This window comes from Myxocyprinus asiaticus, chromosome 13 (genome assembly GCF_019703515.2).
Source record: "Myxocyprinus asiaticus isolate MX2 ecotype Aquarium Trade chromosome 13, UBuf_Myxa_2, whole genome shotgun sequence".
In the NCBI taxonomy this organism is placed as follows: domain Eukaryota; kingdom Metazoa; phylum Chordata; class Actinopteri; order Cypriniformes; family Catostomidae; genus Myxocyprinus; species Myxocyprinus asiaticus.
Genome location: NC_059356.1, coordinates 45,521,480 through 45,541,917, shown reverse-complemented (window position 1 = coordinate 45,541,917; position 20,438 = coordinate 45,521,480). Strand labels below are relative to the sequence as shown.

General features: G+C 37.1%; 2 protein-coding genes and 1 pseudogene across 16 annotated transcripts in view; 2 read left to right on the top strand and 1 right to left on the bottom strand.

The window, feature by feature from the left end:
* Nucleotides 1-57: 57 nt before the first annotated feature.
* On the top strand, nt 58-1,891 carry LOC127450996 (T-cell ecto-ADP-ribosyltransferase 1-like; annotated as a pseudogene).
* An 8,291-nt stretch (nt 1,892-10,182) lies between these two features.
* LOC127450268 (erythroblast NAD(P)(+)--arginine ADP-ribosyltransferase-like) lies at nt 10,183-13,021 on the top strand. The gene is made up of 3 exons (XM_051714232.1): nt 10,183-10,331; nt 10,561-10,695; nt 10,774-13,021. Exons 2-3 carry the CDS (start codon nt 10,639-10,641, stop codon nt 11,620-11,622), a joined length of 906 nt encoding a protein of 301 aa, XP_051570192.1. The 5' UTR covers nt 10,183-10,331; nt 10,561-10,638; the 3' UTR covers nt 11,623-13,021.
* Nucleotides 13,022-14,613: 1,592 nt separating this feature from the next.
* The window catches only part of LOC127450234 (nuclear factor 1 X-type-like), a 230,954-nt gene continuing 225,129 nt past the window's right edge, over nt 14,614-20,438 (bottom strand). For all 15 annotated transcript variants that reach the window (XM_051714155.1, XM_051714156.1, XM_051714158.1 and 12 more), the window contains one exon: nt 14,614-19,010. In XM_051714155.1, coding sequence (XP_051570115.1) covers nt 18,996-19,010 — 15 coding nt within the window. In that variant the 3' untranslated portion in view covers nt 14,614-18,995. The remainder of the gene's footprint in view (nt 19,011-20,438) is intronic.

Genomic DNA, 20,438 nt, shown 5'->3' with positions numbered 1-20,438 from the left:
GGGTTAAAAAGACACTGCAGTACAAGTTTTAAAAACTGAAACCAACAAAACCGAAATATGACCCAACAGGCCCATTCCAGCATTCGGGTATGAAAACTAACTGCAGCATTTTCATAGCGTAATACCTGAATACAAGCTTAAATATTAAGCCAGTTTTATGTTTGTTTTGGACAAGACAATTTTGTTATAGATTTATAAGCTCTGAGAACAAAGCAATCACCCATCACCATTTCATCCTAATAGCCAATCATTAACATTAAATGCAGTCATATTGAAATGCAGTTCTAAATACAATACATCCCGTAAAGATGAAGTTAAAAGGCAGTTGCATTTTTCAGAATTTGCCTCTTTACACACACAGAGGTTTCACTTTGATATCGATTCCCACATTGTTTTAATTTAACATGATGTCTAGTAATCGATGGCACAATTTAAATGACATTTTCACATTCTTCACTTCCAACACAGTGAAGTCCCATGGGTGAAATATTAACTATGACTATTGGTTATTGTATTTAAATGAGGTGTGAACATGTTCATAGAGCCGACTGTTCAACAGAAATCATCTGAAGGCACCTTTAATCCTGAAAAGGTCAGTTAAGTGATTTTAGTCGATAACTCCTAGATATTCTCATGCAGGTAATGTTTGGGTTAATGAACAGAACATTGTAACAGTTCTATGTGCACATCACAGGTTTAGTTGCACTGTTGCAAATCTTATGTGCACATATTCCAATTCAATCTTCGATTTTGGATTTGAAACTATTTTGTATTATGTTGTCTTTCAGAATCTGCACTATACTAGTCTATATTACCTAATTTCCAGGTTCAACCTAATTGTTGTTCATCAGAGGGATTTTTACTAAATCATGATGCAGAATATTGCAGCGCTTATTTTCATTTTAACTGTTCAAGTTGCCCTCAGACAGGTAAGCTTCAATGTGTACATCCCAGAAATGAATATTGACAAACACATGTCAATACTTCCTTTGGTACCACTATTAGGTGTCTTTAGCTACTTTGCGCTAACATTAAAATACATACAATGCAATGTATTTTTTTTTTAACTACATGTTGCTCTGCAAAATTCTCACATGATTCACATGGCTGCAACTGAGGTTGAGGTATTGATAAGTTAAATAGTAGGGGTAGGTTTAGGGGTTAGGGTAAGGGTTGGATAGGGGTAGGGTTAACAGTGTAATCACAAATGCAATTCAATTATGGTACTTTAAATGTAAGTACAACGCAACAACACGTGTACATAAGTACATTGTATATAATGCTTCAGCACACAGTAGTTAAAGACACTTAATATAAAGTGGGTCCCTTCCTTTTATTACAGGATCACAGAGTGGCGGTTGAAGGACAGATAATTCCATTGAATATGGAGCTGAATTCTGTTGATGACCAATATGAGGGTTGTACAGAGAACATGGCATACCTTGTGGAGACAGAATTTCTAGAGAAAGAAATCTCTGAGGATTAGACATTTGCAGCAGCTTGGAAAGAAGGTGTAATAAAGGCCAAAGCACCTGAAGATAACTTGATGCAGAACCATTCAATCACCATTTATGTGTACACTGATGACAGTGTATATAAGGATTTCCGATACAGATTCTGAGGAACCGATACAGATTCTGAGGAAAATGCAAAACAAATGCCAATTAACTTATCGTGGTACTAATGTAGAATTTGATAAGGATGTTCTGCACATTGAGGTTCGTTTTGGCTAATTTGCATCCTCTTCTCTCGATCGAACAGTAGCAGAGGGATTGGATGTGTGTCCTGTTTTGAAATTGAAACTTGTCAAGGTGCTTATGTGGCAAAATATTACCCCAGAGGCAGCGATGAAGCCGCACCTCCTGCTCACAAAGATGGGCCACCAGGATGAACCGGAGGTGTTCTTGAGTTTCTTTGAGCAGTTGGCCAATGCCTCCGGCTGGCCGCGAACCCAATGGGCCCTCCACCTGCTGCCACTGCTTTCAGGGGAGGCCCAGCTCGCGGCACAGCAACTACCAGCTGAGGACTGCCTGGACTACTCAAGATTGAAGACAGCTGTCCTGCAACGGGTTAGCCGCACACCGGAACAACACCGGCAGCGGTTCCAATCCCCCACCCTGAGCAAAGCCGGTAGCCCGTTTGCGTTTGCCTAGCAGCTCTGTGATGCCTGCCGGAAATGGGTGCTAGCCAAGGAAGGCCGCGGCATGGAAGATGTCATCGTGCTGATGGTGCTGGAGCAACTAACTGTTCGGCTGCCCCGAAGAACTGCAGAATGTGTCCAGTGCCATCGCCCCACGTCGGTGGATGACGCCGTCCAGCTGGCCGAAGCCCACATGGCGGCCTACCCGGAAGCCGGCGAGCAGTCCATATCTCTCTCTCTCTATCTCTCTTGCTCCTCCTCCTCTTGTCCCTCCCTCTCCTCCCTCTCGCCCTATACCTGCTCCCCGGAAACTGGGAGTGGTTCCAACCAAACCCGCACCCCGCCGCCGCGGTCTGCACTATGTGCCGGCCCCTTCCCCTACCCCAGATGGGGTCCGGGCCTGAGTCGGGCAGTGGGGGTATGTGGAGCGGGACGTGGTCGTGTGTCTGTCACTGGGGAGAGAGGAAGCGGTAAGGGCCATCACCTGGTGATTTTTTATATTAAACACTTGTGTCTCATTCCAGTGACGACGGAGGTGTGCTTTAAAAGGCCGCCAGAGTGACAGACTGGAGAGAGAGTCCCAGTCACGTAGACCTGACATTACGAGAAGCTAAATGCTGCAAAGCTGTTAACTTAAATACTTATGAGTTTATGTTGTCTCATAACTGACACTGATGAGTGTAATCTAAATAGTCCTGAAAAGGAAAAAGTGTGACTGGAAACCTGAGAAATAAAATAGACTGAAAAGCAGCAGAGTACTGATGCACAATCTCCACCTGATAATATTCGTTCTCACCAGTAGGTGGTGCAATGCAATCTGGTGTTGACTGCTAAAGACCAAAGCTACAGGGAGAGAGAACAGCTGTGAACATTTTGATAGTATGTTTTTCAATTTTATAAAAAATGAGCAGAAACGAGAAAACTATCAAATAAAATAAAATATTACATTAAAAATAATAAAATTATGAAAGAAAAATTAATTAGGCCTAAATCAACAAACAATGGGCTTACCTTTGTGCACGAGTTTGTGCATGGTACAAAGTGGCAGCATGACATTGTATTAAATTCAGATGGAATGATGTCGATGTTATACTGCATTTACGGGGGAAATTGTTTATCTTGGCGCGTCTTCCCACATTCCTTCTCATAACAAACTACTCATCTTCTTCTGACACCGAAGAGGGCTGTCACGAGCACATTGCTATGCACTGAAGATCAGTTTGGGAGCAAAGCGCAGCTCTCCGCTTAATCAGTTAATGTTTGTACATTTGCCCTATGTTAGTGCTTCCACCGCCCTATTGTGCACATGAAATAGGCCGGCCAACACGTAAACCTCTTCACAGACCGTAGAAGCTTGCACCCTAATGGTCGACCCACAGATGATAAATGAAACAATGCAAATGCACATTTGATGAACAAAGCAGTGATTGTGTAAATACAGTAGATCCTAGCCTCCAGCACAAAAATAATTACAAAACTATGTAGTTAATTAGTTTAAGAAAACAACTTTGAACATCTCATCAAGTTAAATTACAAGTTTATAAAGTTATGCACAAATCTATGAATGAGCGACACTATACGGTCAGATTTCAGCACTTCACAATGGACAGCAACTCTTAAGAAACACTTAAGTAAAACGAGTGCATCGCGCATTCGTGTTAAGTGCAGGTTTGGGAAGCACACATGAAAAAGGAAAGAACGTTCGCAACTTTGCATGTAGAGAATGCTCTTAAGAGCTAAAACCCATAGTTATCGGAAAAGCATGCAACCTGTCAGTGGCGAGGTCAGCAATTTTCAAGTGGGTAGACCTTGGTGAAACAGGGTTGATCTCTTTTCGGAGCCTAATTTCATCATTAATATAATGAGTTAATATTTGCCAATTTACATTAGTAATTTACCTTAATAGGTCAAATATATGCCATAGAATAAAATACAATAAATTAAATTAATATAAGAGATAAGATACAATGAACATTATTATTAGACATTTTTCAGCCTTCCTTTAAAACAGGAGTCTGGTGAATTAGATGTTCTACTTAACAGCTGTTCTATTGACTTGGGTAATGCAACTTTTTACTTTTAACAAAATAATTGTTATATCATAACTTTGCATGGAATGCAGTGCGTTTTTGCATAATTTTTTGTTTCTCATGATCAATGCACTTGGCTGGGAGTGCTCTCCGTTTCAGTTTTAAGTGCTTAGAATCAATGGGAGCTTAGAAAGAAATGGCATGCAAAGAAAATAGCGCAAAACAACGTACATAAATTAAGAGAAATGTCAAGAGATATAAAGCTCTCGCTCCCTCATTGCACATGTTTTGTGCAGTGTAGGTGGTGCTCGTGTCGTGGTTTCAGGGGCGGCCGTTGCCATATTTACAATGAACAAGAACTCACACAGACACACATATTTGTCATATAACCAACATAATTAACCAAAAATTTCGTTATCCAAAGACGTTTTGGATCTGTTTTACCTTACCTCAAGGAGAAGTGCCCTGTCAACACTCTTTAATTAAGATGCAGTTGACCACAGATTTTAAACTGGGCTCACTTTGTTTCTTTAATTGTTGTAGTTCATATAGTAGTTAAATCAAATAAGATCAGCAGATAATAAGTTAAATAATAGAAGTCAGTTGAAACATAATCAGTTGTTACATGAGATAAACAAATGATAAAATTAAAACGGCACTTGTGTTTATTGTTGATTTGTCTGTCTTTGATTTGCCTGTGAGAAAACTTGATGCAAATTTTGCACAGCATACAACCATACACAACGTATTATTTGTATTTGTTGTTTATAATTTCATTAGTATTAAGTCAAATATTTTGGGTATGATTTATGATTAGCATTGACAACATGTCAGTCATTGAATTCAGTTAATTTTAAAATTAGGTTTCATTTTGCAGTTTATTTTTAATCTGGCAAACCAACTTGTGCACTCATATGCTCCCAAGCCCTGGCTTTCAAATAATGGCTGGGTTTCCCAAAGCAATAATTAGAACCTTAGTAGCACTTAAGAAGTCTGAGGCGAGTTTCTCAAAAGCATTGTTATCAAAGTAGTTTGGAAAAACTTTTGTAAATTAACAAGAGCTTTGAACCTATCCTAAGTCCATTAAATGCAACTTAAACATATCTTTCTGGCATCTTTCACAGTTTATCAAAGGACAATAGGACATTCAATAAATTGTATTAATATATATTTATCATTGGAAATCCATTGTAAACTACAGTATTTCAGAGGATAAAAAAGTGTTGAAAAAAAAATAAAAAATCGCTATGAAATCAATAGGCAGTCTCCGCAGTCTGTGCATGCAATGTGATAGGTCTAAATTTACAAGACATATCATAAAGTATAACATTATATTAGCCTTCTTTGATAAGCATAATTGTAATGGCAGTATAAAGACGATATATTCTTATTAAACAGATTAAGACAAACAGTACTGTGCAAAGGTCTTAGGCACATAAGATGTTTCACAAAAACACTTATCTTAAGATAGTTATGTATATCTTCAGCTTTAGTGCGTCAATAGGAAATATACATTTTAGACTCCCAAATATTACTTTTGTAAATAGAATAGATTAGAATAGATCAGGGAGCCCTGCAACAGATGTCATGGCCCCCACAGATCCCCTACTGAACACAGAGTCAGTCAGAGATTACATAAAGAGACAGAAGCAATTGAGACAGCCTGAAATAGATAGAAGAACTGTGGAAAATTCTCCAAGAAGCTTGAAACATCCTATCTGCCAACAACCAAGAAAAACTGTGTCCAGGTGTACCTAGGAGAATTAGTGCTGTTTTAAAAGCAAAGGTGGTCACATCAAATATTAATTTAGCTTTTTTTTATGTTTACTGGACTTTGTATGACATTAATTGATAAATGAAAACTATTTATGGCATTATTTTTGAAGACAATCAATCGAGAGAAATTGTGATTATGAAATATAATATAACCCTGAAAAAATATTGATAAAAATATCCAAAATGTGTGTGTGCTGTGCATATTTATGCTCATTAGAGTATTGTGTCATTCCTCTCACGTCACCTGTATTGAAGTCAGTTGCGAGTCGAGTCTCCTGTGCGGCGCACTATTTGAATGATGCGCTGAGCTGCCGCCTATGAACAAAACACTCTCTTAAGAGGCTCTATTTCAGTTAGGGTGCTCCATACAAGACAGCTGCCTTTGTAGGCAGAAGAGAGCGAGGCAGCTTACTAAGTTTTGGAAGAGACCCAATATTACCTCATCAGTTCTCTTTGAAACAATGACGGTTTGTTGAAACCTGCAGAGTGACAACAGTCCCACCTACTTTGATGAAGGGTGCACTTAACTAGTAAAACAGTATGTTCTATTAGGTGTGCATGCGAGTAGTATGAATTGATTTCGGACATACTTCATCCGGGTGTATGTGGGTATTGAACCGTGACCTGAACGAATGACGCAAGAACAACAACCACAAAAATTATCTGCTCTGGTTTTGCTAAACAAGCACCATTTAATCACAAGGAACAATTATCTTGGTATACAGTATATAGCACTTACATTTGAAAAGAGCTGTCCGACTCACGGTTCACCGGCGTTCTTTTAAATCCAGTGTTTTGAAGGTGCAGCTCCCGAGGGATTATGGGATCGTTAAGTGTCCAGTCGATCCGCACTTCAAAATCTCGCCGTAAATAGTAGTTCATCCGGGTATTTCTCGCTTACTGCTTCATGAATACTGAGGATTCAGACATACTGATTCATTGGCATCTGTTTTGGGCATACTATATACAGTAGTAGGGAAAATATGGATATTCGGACACAGTGCTAGTGTTCAACAGCTGGTTATAAATGAGAGGGCTTTAAAACCCAGCCGACGGTCGTTTCTGCGGTGAACAGAATGAAAATCGACCACGGCCAGTGCCACTGCTTTTCATCACGGACGGACTACTGTGCAAACAAATTCAAAGTCACTAAACATATTTTATTTGCAAAATGAAACGTGTGTATCTTCCAAAAGATCAGGGGCTTGGGACAATACCTTAAGGGCTTAAGCCCCCAAAGCATCCCACTTGCAACTCACTGCTGACTGCTTGTTTAATGTGTAGTTAAAGATACACCTTGGTTATGTTGTAATTAATGTAATTTTACAAAAGAATAAATGAACAAATTAAATACGTTATTAAATTTCTTGTTTGTTTAGATGATTAATTTAATATATAGTTTAGAGAAATGATTGGATTGCATTTACAGTATGCCTCTAAAAAAGTCTGCAAATATGCCTTTTAGAAAAATTGTATTACATTTTTTTTTCTCTCTCTCTCTGATTTGTTACTGTATATCTGCTATGTCGAAATCTGAAATGACCTTGTCATTTGGCAACAGGGTTCTGAGGGCAGCACATACAGTAAGAATAGCACTTCTTCTTTCCAAATAATTCTTTCTCAGAAGCAGTGGTGAAATGCTTTTGTAAAATTCATGTCATCAAGATTTAGGGTCAGGGTTAGTATAAGGAAACTTTACAGGTCTTGTAATTGATTACCATTACTTTTTAAGATTGTCACCATTTTAAACACATTTTAACTTTGCTAGTTCATGCAATGAGTCCTCACTCTTTCTTCTATATTCAAGTCGTTGACTCAAGACTTGAGACATTCTCAGGAGGTGCTCGGAGTTAAGTTCGCTTTATTTCCACAGAACAGCTTGAGCTGAACATGCATTGTGAACACAACTCTGCTGGTTCACAAATCATAAAATTATACAAAAACACCTTGAGCCTAAAATTGATTTAATCTTCAATTATCATATATTACCACAAGCTCCTTTGTCTTACTGACATTGAGGGAGAGGTTGTGCTCCTGACACCAGTGTGTCAGAGTGTGCACCTCCTCTCTGTAGGCTGTTTCATCATTGTCAGTGATCAGACCTACCACCATCGTATCATCAGCAAACTTAATGATGGCACTGGAGCTATGTGTTGCCACACAGTCATGTGTGTACGAGGAATACAGTAGTGGGCTGAGAACACAGCCCTGCGGGGCTCCAGTGTTGAGGGTTAGTGATGAGGAGATGTTGCTGCCTATTCTAACCACCTGGCGTCTGCTTGACAGGAAGTCCAGGATCCAGCTGCACAGCGAGCTGTTTAAGCCCAGAGCCCGGAGTTGCTCATCAAGCTTGGAGGGCACTATGGTGTTGAATGCTGAGCTGTAGTCTACAAACAGCATTCTCTCATAAGTGTTGTTTTTTTCCAGGTGGGAGAGAGCAGTGTGTATTGTAGATGCAATGGCATCATCGGTGGAGCGGTTGTTGCGGTAAGCAAACTGCAGCGGGTCAAGAGAGAGAGGCAGCACAGAGCAGATGTAATCTCTGATTAGTCTCTCAAAACATTTGCTGATGATGGGGGTCAGAGCAACAGGACGCCAGTCATTTAAGCATTTAAGTTATTTTCGATTGTTTTGGAACAGGCACAATGGTGGATGTTTTAAAGCATGTGGGGACCACAGACAAAGAGAGGGAAAGGTTGAAAATGTCCGTAAAAACACCAGCCAGCTGGTTCGTGCACACTCTGATGACGCTGCCCGGAATGCCGTCTGGACCCGTGGCTTTGCAGATATTCACCCGTCGGAAGGATCGTGTTACATCCGCTACAGAGACGGAGAGTGAACTAACCTCTGTAGCTTCAGCCGTGAGAGCTCTCTCCGCGAGGACGGTGTTATTTTTCTCGAAACGAGCATAAAAAGTATTTAGCTCATCCGGGAGAGAGGCAGCGGTGTTCATGGCAGAGTTTTTATTCCCTTTAAAGTCCATGATGATGTTAATTCCCTGCCACTATTATGTTTACATGTATAATGTTCTTTACATCTTAATTTGTATAAATAATATTCCACTTTCTGTTGTAGAAGGACACTTGTGACGGCAAATGAGATGTGGTTAAATATGCATTTTTTGACCACTTCATTATTATAAATGCTTTTTAGTTTCGTTTGAAGTGTCATTTGAATTTAGAAATATCTCTGGATTGAGTTTTTTTGGGTTTCAATAAATGGATTTCATTTTGAAAGCAAAATCAATAAAGCAAAAATATTACATACACCCTTGGAATATCACGTTATTTTTATTTTTTATTTTTTATTTTATAAAAATGACAAACATATACCTGTGTATATATACATTGCTTTGGAACAATGTATATTGGGAAAAACACAAATAAAAAAATAAAATAAAAAACTATACAAATAAAAATGATTTTTATGTTACAATGTTTTTTTTTTCTACTTTGCAACAAAGTCAACAAAAAAATGAACAAAGTGAAAGCCAGTGCTGAAGCATTTTACCAGTCGGAGAGATAACGACCGCAACCAGGAAAAATACACAAACGGAAAGGCATCTTTAAAATGACGTTCCTTGAGTGCCACTCTTAGTTCGAAAATATACTCTTTTTAGAATATACTCTTTTGTTCTGCCGAAGCGCCCAGGGGCATTCTCTACACTCCACGGGTGCATAGGGGGAGAAGCCGCTGAAATGCACCTTAAGATCCAGCAGTTTGAGGTGAAAGTAGCGAGATTGGATTCAGTGCACCCGCTCGGCTCCGAAGAGAAAATCTGAATGAGTGGTTGCGAGCCAGCTCCTTTTATACCCATATGTCCGGGGGGAGTGGCATGCAAATTCCACTCGTTTGGGGCTCCCAAGAGTGACCCCTAGTGTCACTACATCGACACAACGTCGAGTGAGTGACAGATAGGGAACTCTGACATTAATGTAAACTTTGCTGATATAATTATTTTGCACTGTGTTAGGCCATTTTAAATGAAGAAAAAACAATTTTTGGAATGCTTTCTGCTTTCACCCAGAAAGAAATGACAGATGTAATCATTTAGGGACACATACACTAAAGCAGATGAACATACAATGCTAACAAGCAACACCAAAAACGAAAGGTAACAATAATGTTGATGGTAAAAATGGCAATGTTGTGGTTGAGCAGCGAAGCTGCTACAGATGGTCTGGCGTGCTGTTGGTATGGACTAATTGCAGATGTTTGGGTGGTTACATTTTAACATTCACCACTTCCCTCATAGGAAAGTCACATGGGTGAAATATGACTATGTCTGTTGTATTTAAATTTGAGGAGTGAAAATGTTCTCACACTGCAGACCGTGCCAAAAAATTCAACAGAAATTATCTGAAGGCACCTGTACTACTGAAAAGGTTAGTTAACTGTTTTTGTCTTACAAGGAATGCCAGTGAGATTTTAATTGATAAGTCGGTGTAGTATATATATATATATATATATATATATATATATATATATATATATATTCTCAGGTAATGTTTGGGTTAAAGAAAAGAACAGTGTAGCTAACAGTTACATACCATATTCCAATTCAAGTCTTGATTTTGGATTTGTTAAACCATATGGTATTTTTTGTTCTTTTAGCATCTGCATTGTACTACACTACTGTATATTACCTGATTTCCATCGGTTGTGCATCAGAGGGATTTTTTCTATATCAGGATGCAGACTATTGCAGTGCTTATTTTCATTTTAACTGTTCAAGTTGCCCTCGGACAGGTAAGCTTGCATTCAATATGCACCTTACAGGCATGAATACTGACAAAAGATAGTCATCATTACTTCCTTTTGCTACAGGATCACAGAGTGGCGGTTGAAGGACAGATAATTCCATTGAATATGGAGCTGAATTCTGTTGATGACCAATATGAGGGTTGTACAGAGAACATGGAATACCTTGTGGAGACAGAATTTCTAGAGAAAGAAATCTCTGGGAATTCTGCATTTGCAGCAGCTTGGAAAGAAGGTGTAATAAAGGCCAAAGCACCTGAATATAACTTGACGCGGAACCATTCAGTCAGCATTTATGTGTACACTAGTAACAGAGTATATAAGGATTTCAATAATGCTACTCGTAGTGATAAACAGAAATACATAAACATGACATTCACATGGTACTCGCTTCACTTTTTGTTAACAGAAGCGATACAGATTCTGAGGAAAATGCAAAACAAATGCCAATTAACTTATCGTGGTACTAATGTAGAATTTGATAAGGATGTTCTGCACAAAGAGGTTCGTTTTGGCTCATTTGTATCCTCTTCTCTCGATCGAACAGTAGCAGAGGGATTTGGACGTGTGTCTTGTTTTGAAATTGAAACTTGTGAAGGTGCTTATGTGGCAAAATATTCTGTTTTTCATGGAGAGAATGAGGTGCTGATTCCTCCATTTGAGAAGTTTAATGTCACTGCTCTCAAGATAGGTTCCTGGTGTAAAACTGTATATGAGCTGAAAAGTTCTGGAAGAAGAAGTGACCTGAACTGTGCTGTGGCATCAGAATTATGTGACCTCAGTGTTAAAAACTCTGTAAAAAGAAGTGACCTCATTTGTCCTGTGGGATCAGTCGAGTCCCAGATACATCACAGATGTCAATATTTCTGGCTCGCAAGCCTTTACATCTTCATTCATTACTTTGGTTTCTTTTAAAAGGTTATACTGACATTATAATAACATCTGATAACTTGATATCAGATCAAGCACACTTCTGGAAATGTGGCTAATATCAACAGATTAATCATTGTCTGAGCAAAAAAGACCTCTAAAAACCTTTTTCCAATTTTTATGCTGCAAGATCAGAAGCAGTCATCTACAGTATTTCTGTTTTCAAAAGATTATACATTGTAATGAAAGTAGCAATTTGCTTTATGTCACAAAACTTAATTGACTTAAAAGTCTTTGTTCAAGGTCACCACAATGTCACGTAACTTTCCTGGCAATTCTGAACAGGAAACTTATTATTAAAAAAGCATTTATTACAACACGAATGTAATGACTCAGTGTCTTACAGTTATGTTTTCTATATATCCTCTTTAAATTGTAAAAATGGCTTTGTAATGTTTAACCCCTGGTGCAAGAATTATTAAATCACAAAGAAACCAGTATCTTTTTGTTTGTTTTTACTTTAAAACAAAAATTTAATAATTACCAAACTTTTTTTCTTTCCAAAATGATATATAGCGAGAGAGACAAACATCAATCCACAGCAAAAGATAATTCCAGAGGTAGGCCTACTCTTTTTTACTTGAATTTACGTGACAAAAATGTAATTGCCATTTTGAATGATATTGCCATTCACAATGATATATAAAAAGAGGACAATCAAACTAAATTATAGTTAAGGATCAAAGGTAATCATCCATGGTGGATGTAAAATATCACGCACTGAATTGTTACAAATTGCTCTTAAAAATCTGTCCACTGTAGCGGACACCATACATCAGAGCAGGAGTTTTCAACCTTACAGAACAAGTGCACCCCTCCGTTTCTCTAATATGAGCTTGCTCTTCTTTTATGAAACATTTATAGCAGTTTATTATGCTCAAAAGTGTAATACGCATTGCCAACAGAGTCTGTCAGACTGAAATAAAGGCTATTGATCATCAGTGGTGAATTGCTCCAATGTCAGAAATATGATCTTTGATAATATAACACAAGAAGACAACACTTTACACAATTTTAAATAAGTGGCAAGAGTGTAGTGTTCTAGAGTATTTTAATAAAACAAGGTGATTTTTAATCTCGACTAAGTCTACTGTTATTCTACAAACGTTTTTTTTTTTTTTTTTTTTTTTTTAATCCCTAAACCTAGACCAATATTTTTAACACTGACTCCTACTAGAGCTTTCAAGCTACATCCACCAAACCTACAGACCTTCAGACTGTTCTGGAATAGTGTGCTTTGTCTTTTCTAACACTGACTTACGTTTTTCGCACAGCCGATGATCAAAAAATCGGAAAAATCCCATAGAGTTACATTGATGGAATGTTCAATTGGGCTAATGGAATGCTCGTTAATTTGAACAATTCAAAAATTCAAATGTAAACAAACCCACACAAGGCCTTAAATCTGTTTTAAGTTGCTCTCGCTCTCTCTCTCTCTCTCTCTCTCTCATATATATATATATATATATATATATATATATATATATATATATATATATATATATATATATATATATATATAAAGTAATTTTGACATTAAAAGTTTACTGAAAGATAGGACTCCATGATCAAAATAACCACACTAGTCATCGTTACAGTCAAGAACATCCTTTTATTCAATCAGTTAAAGGTGCTGCTCTTTTCAAACTGTTTTTCTTATTATGCAAAAGAAATTGTAATCAACACATGCATTTCACCATGAGCTCTGGAGGGCAAGTGAACCGAGGAGGATGCTGTTCGCGGAGTTAAACTAGGACCTAAGCTGCTGAGGGCTCGTGCTATTCTAAACATCCAAATGCTCCACTAAACAAAAGAGTACAAAAAAGTTAATATAAAAAATAAAATAAAAAAAGGACGGTCAGTACCAGGGAGTGGCAATATACTCTAAGAGTGCCAAACACATGTACGTCGCTATGGCCATCACTTATTGTTATTAATAATCATAGCCAGCATGGATCCTGGCTTTATGGATACAAGAAAGTGAAATACTTGGATAATTTTGTTTGTTGGAAGAAGCATGCTGTCATTGTTAAGCACGTGTTGGCTTTGCTGGTGAGTTTTCAAGTTAATTTTAATTTTTGTGGCATGCATCACTTTGGTCTAAGGGTTTGGCTCGTAACACTGGGCTTGTGGTTGTGATTTCTTTATTATTTTATGTTGTATAGAAACTGTCTGTTGCTTTCCCTGGACTGAAACCATTCCGTTGTAAGGTGCTTCATTTTTACAGAAACTTTTTAACAACAGTTTCAATATCTGGTCTCGTACAACCATTAAAAAGGTGCATCATCGATACAGGTTCTCAATGCAATATCAATACAAACAGATCAAAGCAAATCAAATCAAATTTAATTTGGTAACAAAATAAAAGAAATAAATAAGCTTTTTTATTTTATAAAAAAAAAAAAAAAAAAAAAGAATCGCAAACTTGCCTATTCTACCCCCACAGTCGGTATTCACAGGTTTTGTATTTCGTCAAAAGAAGTGTTTCTCCGTCAAACATCCTTCCGTCTGACTGCCCACCAGAGCTCACCGGCGTAACTTGTTCACATACATTAACTGTTCAATGGAGAAGCTGAAGAGATCGAATACAACGTGAAGCGTACAGACAAGAATAACATGTGAGCTAACTGCATTCTGCTCAGACAACATTTTTTCTTTTTTTTTCTTTATCTTTTTTTTTTTTTTTTCTTATTTTAAAACCCCTCCATTCGGAGAAATGGGACATGGTTATGCAACTATAGACTACTCCAGTGTCCAAAAGAGTCAGAAGACAAGATTACAAGGGAAGGAAAAGCAAGACACATATATATATTTATATATGTTTTTTTTTTTTTTTTTTTTTTTTTTTGTCATTTTTTCGTTTTCTTAATTATTCAACAATAAAAAGATGAACTAAGTCACACCAATTTCCTTTAGTACTATATATACTGCTTTGAAGAACTTGCAGAAGAAGATGCAGAAGTCTGAAGGAGGGGATTTCTTTTTTTTTTTTTTTTTTTTTAATTTCTTTTTTTTTTTTTTTTGATGGGCACTCAAGATTACAAGATGAAGTCTGTGAACAAAAGGCACTTTTTAGGGACAACCTTAATGATGCTCTGAGCCTAACACTAAATCACAAAACAAATATTTAGAATCATTTACACGGGGGACAAGTAGAGGGCGCTGTGGGTTCAGAGGGGGAGGGGTTCAATTCTTTACATATACCTACATTCGTTACAACTGTATTTTTGATCGGTTGCCGACTTTGTTTGGCGTGAGAAGTGTCTGGTTCATATCTCACTTCAAAAATGAAAAAAATAAAATAAATAATAAAGATGATTTTATTTTGCCAATTAAGCACATTCGACAATTTTCATTACTGTAATGCGGAAAAAAAATCTACTGATAATATTTATTGTCAAAACAGTAATGTCCTAAAATAGGATGAATTTTCTTTATGCAAAATACAATTTCTTATTTCTTTCAGAGTGATATATAAACTGCTTTCTTGAGATTCACCGTTTATCAACTACAGCTGCTGATCATATAAGGTAGCTACTGAAAATTAACATCATGCCCATCTCTGTGAACTCATGCGTAGTTTCTAGCCAATTTAGTTTAGCTTGATTAAAGCCTCTCCCATAAACAGGGAAGATCTTGTCATTACTTTATGATGAGTTAGAAATTTTCTACGTACAAAAAGGCAGCAAAGTTTCAGCCGTGAGCGCGAAGTTCATTAAGAACAACAACGGTTTGTAATTCAGTGATACTGGGTGATCCAAAGCATGGAAGTCCTACAAAACTGGAATGCATAGTATGATGTCTCATTATATACGTCATGTCTTGTAGCAAGTTAAAAATCGTAAAACCTCAGCCACTACCTCTTAGGACGTTGTTTATCAACGCTGACGATTTCTTCGGCAAAAAGTTGGAGGAAAAATGCCTTTTGTCACAACCTTGACAAAAATGAACCCCTCCCCCCATAGTACATACAAAAAGGGGAAAAAGGAGTAATTAATTTTTTTTTTCCCTAAACTTTGTAGTATAACACTTACGTTCATTGTATTATGTATAATAGAGATTGAATGTACTTTAATCCATAAAAAGCACCTGTTTTATTTTGTGATATATTCCGACGTGTCGCAAAAACTGCTTCTTCAGCCCTCCTAAGTTTTGAGAACAAATCATTACAAATAAACATTAGAAAGCAGAAAAGTAAAGATAAAAAAAAACAAAACAAAAACATTCCCAAAACTTACAAAGGCCGTTTTCTCTCGTGCGCTCTCTGCCCTTTAATTTAGAGTCCCGGACAGCGTGGACTTTACTATAATAGAAGGATTTTTCACTTCTACGCATTCCTGTACACCCTAACAATCAGACAAACACAGTTTCTACCCAAGGCATTGCACATGGCTCAATCAACACACTTTATTTCGCAATAACAAATACTTCCTGTCCAAACACAATACAAATCAAAAGCCGTGCTTTTTGTTCCTACGCTATCTATAATGTTTTCTACAGAAATCATACTTCCGCCGGTTTTGCTGAAGACTATTTTCACTTTAATTATCAAGTGCAGAACTGGGTTTTCGGGATTTCTGAACTAATATCTGATTTATGATAACTCATGATTATGTCATAATTCAAAAAATAACTAGACTGCCACTGAGCTTATTAGGCAAATAATAATAATAATAAAAAAAAAAATGTATATATAAATATATATGGATATATCCTGTATATATAAAGATGTTTGTAACTAGTGAGCTGACACTTGCTTTTCTTTTTCTTTCTCATAAAAATTTCACCCTCCTCTATAGCTTATATGCGAGAAAATAACCTGAATTCATGCTTAACAAATTGCATAATGGGAATACAGAGGCACTTCCTTTGATTAGAAAAGAAAAGGCCATTGCCATCATGATTCTTGCATTAGTTTTACACCAAACTGATAGCGTGGCCGCCATTCCGGCAACAATGCTTCCCTGCAGTGAAATACATGGTCAGGCAGTCCAGTTATTTTGTGAGGTTATTAATTGCAGTTGCATTGAAAATAAAAAGTTTTTAGTGATGTGACCTGTGGCCATGTCTCATAATATCTATCAACTGGCAGTTGAAGATTGCCCTAACTGACTATTTACTGTAAAGGCTTCCCTTTGAGGTCAATCTGTGGAGGATAATGTGTGTAAATGTGTGTGTATGACAGCCATGCCGAAACATCACTATTTAACTGAATAGTAAAAGTAACGGCTAATAAAAGCGGCCCCGGGGTGGCCCACCTCCCTCTGAACACGGCTATGATATGTCACACATTCTTTTGCTCCGCAGCGTCGTACTTTGTTCTTGGAACAAGGACTTCTGGGAGTGTAAACAGATAAGTAAACAAAACACAGAGGTGGGCGTGTCACTAGGGACATCTTTATTAGCGCTAATGGGTGTATTATGCCTCACTACAATTGAGAAATGAATTAAAAACAGGCCAGCAATAAAAAGAGAAAGTTTGAAATTAACTGAGTCATTATTTGGGGTTGTAAGATATTGAATTGATATGACTTTTTCCCGGGAAAATATGTTTGTTCGTTTTCAAAAAATTGTTGCGCGGATATATGGCCAGTGTTGGGTGTAAACTGATTACAAATGAATGAGTTCATGTAATCTAATGACCTTTTTAGCCAAAAAAGGTGGGTAACACTTTACGTTTTAAATACTAGTAATCAGATTACAGGTACTTACTTTCAATTAAGTTAGGTATTTCTATATGTACTGGAAGCTTCTGTTATGTTAACTTTCAATTAACCTAACACTAACCCACCTAACCCTAACCCTAATCATTACTTTTAAGTACATTAGTTTAGTTACACATTTCAAAAAATAATTTCATTTTTATAGAATATATAGAATTATATAGAATGTTCTTCTGTAACAACAGATGGATTGGCCCATTACGAGTCATTGTAAGGGAGAAACGCATCATCTTATTTAAGTTGCTGGAAAAACAAAAACTGTTCTGTGAAGTGTTTTAGAAAGTAACATAAATGGAAAATTATTGCTTTTTCGAGGAAGTAATCAGTAAAGTTGTCTGATTACCATTTTATAGAAGTAATTAGTCATTTGTAGTGTATTACCATTTTTTAGTAACTTACCCAACACGGCACGAGGCTACGATTAAAAGAGAAGTTCGAAAATTTGGTAAAATCAAATAAAGGAATGATTTCCTGGGAGCTGTAATAAATTGATTTTGATACTATTTTTTTTTCCTGAGAAAATGTTCTTAATTCTCTTTTATAATCAGACAGTTTAAAAAGTGTAGCTCATACATAATGCTTCAATTAAAAGAGAAGGTTCAAATTAGGAAATGGAAATAATGGAATGATTAGCTGGGGGTGCATGAAACTGATTTTTTAAAACATTTTTACTAAGAAAATGTAAAAATCCCAAATTTAAAAAAAATTTAATTGTAGCTTGGACATATGGCTGTAAGTGTGTGTTGTTTGTTGTTGGCATTACTCATCCTATAGGAGTGCTAACTAAAATCTCACGATGTCTAGTTGGCACTGTGGGTGAACGGGCCTGAACTTTACTTTTTTTTATTCAATCAATTTCTATTCATGCCTATGAAGGCGTGCGCCTAAAAACGAAGAATTTCTGGGTAGCATTAGTGCGTTGTGTCACTTTCATTTTTCTCCGCAATAAATGTGCAAATAATGTTCGCCATCCATACCATTTTCAATAGTGCACATCAAACTAGTGTTCTTCGCATTTTTGTAGTGCAATACTTCTGTTATGATTTCTCTTTAATATTTTTTGTTTAGCAATTTACCTTAAATTGTCTGCAAAAGCAAAAAGGGAATGAAGACGCTGAATGCTGATTGAAAATTCTGAATGTATAGGGCTTGGAGGAATAACACTTTTAGTGTTGTCTCTTTTTTAAAGTCAGCATGTTTAAGTGTGTTGAAAACAAAACAAAAATTGGTTTGATAATTTCTTAAAATCCTGCGTTTTTGTTCTTTGTGAATCCTCACAACTGAAACTGATAATCCCAGCCATTGTATACTACATCCTCGTTCCAAGTAACAGTTTCCATTTGTGTTCATCATGTTCTTCCTTAATGTTGCCATTTGTGTTCCGGCGTTTCTTGAGAGAAGATCCCTCACCTCGTGTTGTGATCCTGAAGTTTTTAACAGAGGCAGGCGGGGCGGGGTTGACAGGTGTCTGACGATTGGGAGATAAAGGGTTGAACGTTTCCCAATAATATTCTGCTAAGGTTTATTAGGGTTTGTTTTGATGTCAGAAGAGGGTCAGGGGGATTTTCAAATAGGATGTTTTTCTTTTGTTTGTTTTTTTTCAAATAGTGTTGACTGGTTGCAGACAGGACCTCGTCAAAGGAACCATGACTGTAAAAACAAAAACAGTGTTAGTGTTAAATTTGAATTTACTTAAAGGGATAGTTTACCCAAAAATGGAAATTCTGTCATCATTTACTCACCCTCATGCCATCCCAGATGTGTATGACTTTCTTTCATCTGCAGAACACAAACAAAGATTTTTGAAGAATATCTCAGCTCTGTTGGTCCATACAATGTAAGTGAATGGGTGCCAAAGTTTTGAAGCTCCAAAATCCACATAAGAGCAACATAAAAGTACTCCAGATGTCTCTGTTGGTTAAATCCATATCTTCTGAAGAGATATGATAGGTGTGGGTGAGAAACAGATCAATATCTGTCCTTTTTCCTTCTCCTTCTGTTTTTGGTGAGTCACATTATTTGTGCATATCGCCCCCTTCTGGGCAGGAAGAAGAAAATATTAGAGAAAATGACTTACTTAATATTGACCTGTTTCTTACCCACACCTGTCATATCATGTCTGAACACATGGATTTAACCACTGGAGTCACATAGACTACTTTTATGCTCCATTTATGTGGATTTTGGAGCTTCAAAATTTTGGCACCCATTCACTTGCATTGTATGGACCTACAGAGCTGAGATATTCTTCTAAAAATCTTCATTTGTGTTCTGCAGAAGAAAGAAAGTCATACACATCTGGGATGCCAGGAGGGTGAGTAAATGATGAGAGAATTTTCATTTTTTGTGTGAACTGTCCCTTTAAGCTCAGTGTAAATATCATGGATAACTGCTGTTAAACAAGAAATTTGATTATATAAAACATTACTCTGAGAATGTTGTTTCTCATGAAACCACTAGAGGTCAGACTTGACTATAATTGTTTGCATGTACCTGATCATGGTTGTGAATTTTAATCTAAAGGCTTATGCTTACACACTTAAAATTAGTTTTGCAGTTTTGCCTATGCATGAATTTGAAAAAGCATTTAAAAACATGAAAAACTATCCCAAGCGGCACCCCACGAAGCTAATTGAGTGAATCACCAGGCACAAAGGGTGGCTACTAATAAATATAAATATGAGAAAGTTTTGAATTAGCACAAAATGTATCTCTACACAAGCAAATGGACAGACATGATAAGGAGCAATACATATTTAAACACAATTTACACCTCTAGATTGTAATAGTATAGTATGAGGGCAACTGACACTTCACTAAGTCCCACCTTAAAAGTGTATTTGACCAATCCTATCTTAGCAACTGTGTAAATGCTAGTGGGGTTATTACTCCTGACAAAACTCTCTCAAAGTCAAATCCAGGAAACACTTACGCTTAGAGGATCTGAGAGAGGGGGCCAGGAGGGGCAACTTTTGTTTAGGTTGACTCTTGCAGGTCACACAAATACCACCAATGCATGTCCCATCCATTCTCCCCCACCCCACCCTTGTGTTTGCCCCGGGCTGAAGCCCAACAGCC